The sequence below is a fragment of the Lagopus leucura genome, unplaced genomic scaffold, assembly GCF_019238085.1.
Source record: "Lagopus leucura isolate 7727_CA_CO unplaced genomic scaffold, USGS_WTPT01 Super-Scaffold_100012, whole genome shotgun sequence".
In the NCBI taxonomy this organism is placed as follows: domain Eukaryota; kingdom Metazoa; phylum Chordata; class Aves; order Galliformes; family Phasianidae; genus Lagopus; species Lagopus leucura.
The window spans coordinates 14,505,171-14,513,861 of record NW_024962267.1 but is presented as its reverse complement, the minus strand read 5'-3'; the positions used below and the strand labels follow the sequence as shown (position 1 = coordinate 14,513,861).

The following is an 8,691-nucleotide window of genomic DNA, read 5'->3' as shown; positions in this document are numbered from 1 at the left end:
AAGGACTACAAAAGCTTTGCGTATCTTATAAGGACTACAAAAGCTTTCGACGACAAAGTGCAGTAGCAAATCCTCTGTCTCGGAGGCGTAGCGCTGTTCCGCGACCCTTTCTCGCTAAGTGCCGAAAACGCGCAGGTAAGTCAGAGCCGGATCAGCAGCACCCCACCTCCGGCAGGCCGGCGTCCCACTTACCCAAGTGGACAGCGCATGTCCAAGGTAAAGCAGAAATTTGGCAGACGTGAAATAGCCAACCAAGGCTCCTAAACGAGAAAGAGACAGAGGCTGAGGCCGGCCGGCAGCGGCTCCCCGCCCTCGCCGCTCGGGACCCGCCGCGGCTCCTCGCCCGCCCTCAGCCCCTCCGCGCCCGGCAGCCGAGCGGGGCCGCCGCCGCGCACTGACCGCAGCGCCGCTGCTCGCCCGCCGGCCCGGCTTCCCGCGCCATGCCGGCCCGCTCCGCCGGTGCGCGACGCCGGGAGGAAAAAAGGGGGGACGCGCTGCTTCTCTCCGTGTTGCCTTCCCCGACTTAGCTAGCACTGTAGCTGAAGTCGGAAAGCGCTAGCCTTATGCGCCGCCGCCGGCGCGACCCTGCGGCGCGGAGAAGCCCAGCGCCGGCCCGGGGGGCTCGACGCGGCTCTGCCGGAAGCGCAAAGGCTGGGGGCTCGGAGCCGCGCCGCGCTTTGTAGGCGGCGGCAGCGAGCACCGCCCCGTTCCGCACCGCCCCGCTCCGCACAGCACCGCCCCGGGGCGGCCCCGCTCACTGCTCCGCGGCGGGCCGGGCAGCCGCAGCAGCCGTGGCTCGCGGCGTTGTCGTTTGGTTCGCTCCTTCTTTGTCCCCTTTTCCTGACATCTTTCAAAACGGCAGATCATCAAACATTCGAACGCTTCACGAAGCTGAAGTTGTAAGAGAAGCACCGAGTATCACAAAGCTACGCCTGTAAATGACAGCGCTCCCAACTGTTTGCTTTCAAAAGGCAAAATAAACTAACAAAGTCTATTTCACTGAAAGAAGCTGCTTTTCTAATGAGGATGGTGAATCCGTTCGTTTGACGCTAGCTTAGATCAAGTAGCCTATTTCCTACCGTGAGATCCCTCTCCTCTCCTCTCCTCTCCTCTCCTCTCCTCTCCTCTCCTCTCCTCCCTCCACCAGCAAAAATAGCATCTTTACAGACTTAGAAAATAGTCAAAAATAGTCAGAACATGAGGATCCTCAGAAAATATTTGAGGAGTATCTGTTCTGTCCTTCTGAACACTTTGTGACTGCTCCTGCTTGCCAGGGCTGAAATATATTTTTCACTGTGTAGTACTGCAAAGTTCCTTCCTCCACGTGTAAAATCTTTTCTCTCCTTTTCCCCTCCTATATAGGCCGCCAAATGCCTTACATAATACCAATAGTCTGTTCTGGTTTTGCCACTCTTGTGACCATGTTCAAAGTATTCGTTGTATTAATTAGATGACTTTCTATGCATGAATCACAGTTTATCCTTTGCATAAAGGGGAATTATCTTGGTAAAAAATAACACAAATAAAAACTCATATAAACAGAGGAAGCCTGAAATTACTATTTTCATGGGACTGGCCATCCTAGACAAGTTAAGTGCTTCTTCCCATGGAGTTCTCCTTAGAAAAAGCACAACACCTTTTCTCACATCGGCTTAAAAAACGTTCCTGATTGCTTGTCTCATATAGTCATAGTGCTTAAACTGTATTCTCCTTTACTAGCAGATAAAAAAATTCCTACAACCTCTCCTAAGATTTTCCTAAAAGTTCACATTTTAATCTCCGGTACTAGATAAGTAATTTAGAGAATATCAAAATCACCCGATACTGAACTAGTCCAGTTCTCACCTGCTGTCCTTGCACCTTTGCCGGCAGTTCAGGTGTGTCTGCAAGCAGAGGCACTGAATGAGCTCTGCGTTCTTCTGGCATCTAAGTGCCTTGTGCCTCGAGCAGTGAGCTCTGTGGCAGCACTGAGAGACGCCTGTGTGATCCCCACATTGTCACAGGGCAACACAGCTGACTGCACCTTTTCTATCCCTGTACCCGGTGGCATTTCTGGATGCTGATACAATTTAGAAACTGAATGAGATGGATCTGGGCTCATACCTTGCCTGCCTGCTGCTGTACCTAACACAGCAACAGCAGAACTGGATTCTGAAGAGATTTACCCTCTGTACAGTAACAACAGAATGCAGACCAGAAAACCACTGCTGGTTATACCTTTCTTAGCTACTAGAGAACAACTGGAATGAATTCAAATTCAAATAAGCATTTCTGGTGGAACGCTCACTGTCCTTTACACACGTCCATTAGAATCTGTAGCTGCAATCACAGTTCTCCTAAGTTTGCCCCTACTTTGCTACATGATCTTTCCCAGGTGCTCATTACACTGTCTGTGCCCAGGTTTTTTTTTCCATAAGATGGGGAATCACACAACATTCCTTACAATGCTGACCTCAGACATGAGCTTAAGCCCTTTGATTTTTACATCTAAAAAGTTGCTAAATCCCAAAGATATTGGACTTACATCTCCAATAACTCCAAAAGTTATTGCATTTCTTTGTGAGTACTTTCAAATGAATCTGTGACTATTTAAAGAGGCAGGTCTTGCTACTGGAGGACTGACTGGCTCTCAGGAGTTTTGCACCACAGCATTTACAGATTTCAGATGCATTTAGGGAGGTGTTTTGTAGCTGGAAGCCGTGCAAGAGGAGTTACCTGTTTTACTTGGTATAGTCCAGACTCAGCATTCTTACAGCAGTAATTTACATAATTGGAAAGCAGTGGATTTGAGCCCAGGCCTGACTAATTGTCACTGACAGAGTGCAGTAGGAGACACAAAAAAAGTGAGATTTGGAGACACAAGGCCTTTCCTTTGTGCTGACTTTAGATGCAGAAAGTCTGCAAATAAGAGTTTCTCAGTTTCCAGAGGTTATAAACAGTGGGGTTCAAATTTTCCTTTACAACAAGGGCAACCAGTATGTGTAAAACCATGGATTATGTTTGCATGGGTTGACCAAAACTATAGGATAACCTTGCTATGCAGATAATGCTGGCTTTCCACCATTCACTGGAATGTACACGTTTGTGGGCAACCCAGTAGCCTCTTCTATTGCAAGGCCAACCCCAGCCTGCTTATTAACTTACCTACATCTCTGCCTTTCCCTAGGAAGATGTAATTACTTATTTCATGACTGCCTTTTCCAGATTATTAGACAGCCCAAAAATAATTTATCTTCGATTTGTTTGTTCTTCAAGTGAGGAAAACCCTTTCAGAATTTCTATTAGTGTGATTGTAGCTATTACAAAGGCATTTAATTCTTAATAGAAATCTCTCAATTCTTTACAGCCTCCCTCTGGAGATGCGCATTAACCAACAAAACCTGTGTCGATGTTATAGCCTTCCCAGTCAAGTTTCTTCAGGGGATAAAAAGATCTTTAATTCCTTCCGCTTTCTTCAGAATATGATAGATGTTGTCTCTCTAGTTATAAAGAACAAAGAAATGTAACTACTAGAACAGGTAACATTTTTAAGCTTCAGATTAAATCTACCAAGATTTTAATTCACAGAATGGCCCGGGTTGGAAGAGATCTCAAGGATTGTGAATCTCCAACCCCCCTGCCACATGCAGGGCCACCAACCTCCCCATTTCATGCTAGACCAGGCTGCCCAGGGCCCCATCCAACCTGGCCTTGAACACCTGCAGGGATGGGGCATCCACAGCCTCTCTGGGCAGCCTGTTCCAGCACCTCACCATTCTCTCTGTCAAGAACTTCCCCCTGACATCCAACCTAAATCTTCCCTCCCTAATTCAGAAGACACAAATATTCTTCAAAATGTTTCTAATGGGACATCTGCCCATAAGTAAGAAAGTCTTCTTACGTTTAACCTGCCAGGCAGAAAGGACAACTCAGCTACAAGACATCAACAACAGAAAAGGTTTTAGCAGCGGCTAAGCGCATGACAATGATGCAAAGAATGTTCAAAGATACACTTCCAGGAAAGACACGTCTTGAAAAATAAGAAATAATATGTTTGGCATTAAACCACTGCCCACATCAGTGGCAGCTGGTTTCTGTTCTTGCAATAGAACTTCCAAATCTAGAGCAACAGCAATTTTACAAAATACTTCCAACAAATGTCATCTTGGATTCAACCAAAGAGGTGTGAATAATAGTGAAAGAACTCATGTAAGCTCAGATATTACACTCAGCTGAGAGGTTTCATGATGTTTAATTATTGTGATGCTACCATTCTTCATAAAGTCTCCACTCTTAGTGTGCAAAGTGGTTTTTTACTCATTCATTTACACAAGAAGGTTTTTTAGAGGGTGAAGCACAGAACCCTTGACCAAGCTGGTCCCTGCTGTGACTCAGGAGTGGAGCACTGTGGCTCTCTTGCTTACAAGCCCATCCATCCAGCTCTCAGAACTAACATCTCTGTATCAGCTGACACTCAGAGTCCAGAGCTCGCACAACATTTGCACAGAGAACCAGGTGGGGATGAGCTGGAGAAAAATCTCTTAAGTTTCCTAGGTTTTATGCTCCCATTCAGAGAGAGAGCTTTTGGCTCAAAAACCATTATCTTCACTGATATTTAGGTAACCTGAATATCTACACATACCTACATTAAGGAAATGTCTAATCCCTCCCACCTTTCTCTAAGACTAATGGTGTTATGTGTCTACTGGTACCTCACTACCAGTGATGGATGCCTGTGACAAACCCTTGTCGGGGAATCTTTTAGAAGCTCTAGCAAACTCAGAATGTAGCAGTTTATTTGGGGGGGTTATGATTGATGTAGCTTATATAAAATTCCCAATCAGAAGGCTGAACCAGCTCTCTGATCACATGCTAAATCCAAGACATCTGTAATGGAAGTGAGACATCTGTAATGGAAGTGATTGCCTAGCTAGCGAACAAAACACTTGTTTAAAATGTAACAACGTGTTTCAGAGACTCCTTTTGTCAGATCATTTTCAGCCATAAGGAAACACTGTACCCAAAACACAAATAATGACTGCATCTTTGACCAACTGAGAAAAAAAAGAAGTCAAAATAAAAGAAAGCACCTGATCTACTGATAATGAGTGCATGTTTCACACTGAAATGATAGCAGTGAGATTTCTGCAGACTCCTTCTAACGTACTGAGCATTAATTCTCGAGAGTGCAAAATTACTGACTTGAATTTGAACACTTTGTACTGAGCAGGAGTCTGAAATGACTCTCACTAGTGAGATAACGGCCTATTTGCAAGCCAGGTTCATTTGGTTTAGTTTTCTTCATTATACCTTGCTGCAATCTGTCACCTCCAGGGTGTCACTGTTCTGTTACTGAACAATACAATGATGTGAAAGAAACAGCATTTGGTTTCCTGTCCGTATTTCAGCAGGCAATATGAAAACATTTAGATTTGTTATTTTCCCTACAGCCTTCTAACACCTATGAGTTTTGGTTTTAGCTTTTAGTTCAGGAATTTTGACACATGCAATTAAATCAAATGTGAAAGTAAGTCAGGAAGTATTGGCATCTCTTCAAAACACCCTGTTGTAAGTAGAAGGTATTCTTCTCTTGTGCAACTCCCATGGAAGATCACACTTCACATCCTTAAGATAGTCAGATTTTTGACATCGTTGTTCACCTCTCTGTAATATTATATTCTGATTCTGTGCCAAGAAAAATACCCACACTTTTAAATTCTGGCCTACATTTAACGTCCACTGGCTTCAAGAAAACAAACAAAAAAAAATCCTAGATTTAAGACAATGTTTGAAAGACTTTTCAGAACAGAAGTGAACTGGAGAATAAAAGCTTTTTATGACCTGCATTAGTTGGAAATGAACTGTCTGTGGTATGAGTGATCCCAAGCAGAAAAAAGGAAATCCTTCAGAGCTTCTTCTTCCACAGAGCTTCTTCTGTGACACCCACATGCACTATCAATTTCAGTTTCTGGGTGTGCTGCCCATCCTTACATAAACACATTCAGTCTTTGGAGCTGATATTCACTTATATCTAAATTAGCCATAGTTTTAAACTAATTTTTTTGAAGGCAAAGCATAAAGTACGAGCAACAGTTTGAATTAAATGAGAAAATAAGATTATGCCTGGAAATGAAATAATCTGCTCTGCAATTATAAAACTACGATCAACCTCAAAAGCCATCAGTTTTGTCAGCACCACTGTTGCAGGTGGACAAAGATGAGTGAGGCCCATATGGAGTACCCTGTGTGAGCGGGACTGCAGTGGGACACAATACTTAGCCAAATATATCTTCAGCAAAAACTGCACAGAAGATTCTAGTGTGCATTTATAGGTATGAGAGAAAGACTTGTACTAGCACCTGAGTGTACTTGATGTTAGACCATGATTAACTAAGCTGCTGTATCTTATTAGGAATTAATAAGTCAGTCTTTTCCCACTTGGCAATATAATCCCTTGGAGCTAGTGCTACATTGATTATCATAATAACCCACCTATTAATTAACTATCATTCTACAATTACTTAGCTTTCAACTCTAACAAATTCGAGCTGTAGCTTTTGAAACAGTAGTTTTACTCTCCAGGCCCCATCTGATATCTTCTTGTCACCTGGTAGATGACTTCATTAACACTAGTAATGACCAGCTATTGTTTCAGTTGTTCCTGTAGAAAGCTCTGCCCATTCTCAGGATTTTTTGTTGAAACGTATTTATCATTATAAGCATTGGAAAAAATGAAATAGAAAGCCTGAGAAAGTAAATTTGTTCTACAATTTCTTTTATAGTGGCTCTAACTAGAATATACACACAAATAGTTATTTGTCTGATTTATCTGAGAAGTTAAAGGAATGAAGTACCAGGGAAAGCACTCACTCTCTGTTCCCTTACCGACACCAATGATTTCAACCACACTACAGAGAAGCTGCCTGGAAGATCCCTGCTAATATTCAAAGCTGCCTGCAGAGTCTGTTGGCACCACATAGTATAGCAGCTGTGCTCAGTGACAAGGGAAAATTCTCACTGCCTCAGGATGTTTTGTAGCTTCTGGTCAGAATGGTGGTCTTAGCTCTCACTTTCTGCTTTCTGCAGGCACTCCTCCATCAGAGCAGAAAATGTGGCTTGCAGTATTTTATGCACAGTTTTTTTTCAATCAATATCTTAAGCACAAATTTACTTATTAGCTGAAATAGAGCTAAGAAAAAAACATAAATATGGCTGATAGCTTGTTGCTATCTTACTATAATACTTCTCCACCACATTATTATGGCCAGTTCTCCCAAATGGATGGCATTATCCTAACCCAGATAGCTGGCTAAAGTACTTTTTTTTTTTCATGGAACCATTATGCTCAGTGGCATAAGCTGTGCTGCATTCAAATGATTAGTTATGGAAATCAAGTCTCAGCAAAAGAGCCCACTTATAAAATGAAAAATGTGCAGTGAACATTTCTAAAAAAAGTCAAGCAGAAGCAAACACAAAGTCTGACATTTGGGAGGTAATGTCTCCATTCAACAGCTCAGGCTGGGGGACAGTTGGCTAGGCTGTAGTGCTGATGAAATGGAGTGTGGGGGACACGGTAGACAAGAAGTTGAACACGAAGCAACTGAGCATGAAGCAGCACATCACTGCAGCAAAAAAGGCCATTTCCATCCTGGGTTGTGATAATGAGAGTGTAGCCAGCAGGCCCAGAAAAGTGATTATTTACTTTTATTTGGCTCTTGTGAGACTGCATCTGGAGTACTGTGATCGGTTTTTGTCTGCTCCAGAGAAGAAAGACATTGAGATATAGGAGTGAGTCCAGCAAAGGGCCACCAAGATGGTCACAAAGATACAGCACACAACGTAGAAGGACAGGCTGAGGGAGCAAGGCCTGCTGAGCCTGGAGAAATGAAAACTGAGAGGAGACCTCAGTGTTTTCAGAGGAGACAGAGAAAACAGAACCTGACTCTTCTAGATGCACAGTAATGGGAGAAGAGAAAATAGAAGTAGGAACGTGAGAAATTCTAATAACCACAATTTTTTTTTTTTAGCACAAAGGTGATCAAAGCCTGGAATACATCAGGCAGAGAGCCAGTGGAATTCCCATCGTTAAGGTATTCAAAGCACAGAATGGACTAACCTGCTCTGGGACCTGCTTTGAACACAGAGTTGGGTAGATGGCATCCAGAGTTCCTTCCAACTTAAATTATTCTATAATCACTGACATTTTACCATCTCAAAAGTTAATTTTCTCAAAGTGCAGGCTGTGAACCACTCTTCTGGAGGAAATTTAAATAATCCCATTACGGCTCCACCAAGTAGCATCAGTATGTGTAAAGAAGAAACGGTCAGAAATATATTCTGTCTGTTTGAATAAGCACTGTTGATTTGATTTTGAGGGAAAGGTTCTAAATGACTAGTTCTTATAGACAAACTGCTCATGAAAAAAAATCTATATTCAGTGCTCATGAGTCAACTCCATTTAAACCAAGTTTAAGCTAGCGTAATAATAAACAGAATCAGATCCTTAAGATTTTGCACATCAGTAGATCAATCAACTAAGGGAACTGATTTGAAAAGTCGGTAATGCCAGGGGGGTTTTGGTCTAAATATATATGTAGCCTGGCAAGAAAGTCAAGCATGAATTGGCAAGACTCCTTTCCTACAGTACTCACATCAGAAAAGAAGATCAAATATTTCCAAACAGTGAGAAGAAAAGAATATCATGATGTCTAG

General features: G+C 42.9%; 1 protein-coding gene across 1 annotated transcript in view; it reads right to left on the bottom strand.

The window, feature by feature from the left end:
* SLC40A1 (solute carrier family 40 member 1) overlaps positions 1-612 on the bottom strand; it is a 14,390-nt gene extending 13,778 nt beyond the window's left edge. Inside the window, exons 1-2 of the mRNA XM_042874532.1 lie at positions 400-612; positions 193-260 (exon numbers count right to left, since the gene is read on the bottom strand). Of these exons, the coding sequence (XP_042730466.1) occupies positions 193-260; positions 400-442 (111 nt within the window). The 5' untranslated portion in view covers positions 443-612. The remainder of the gene's footprint in view (positions 1-192; positions 261-399) is intronic.
* Positions 613-8,691: the final 8,079 nt, after the last annotated feature.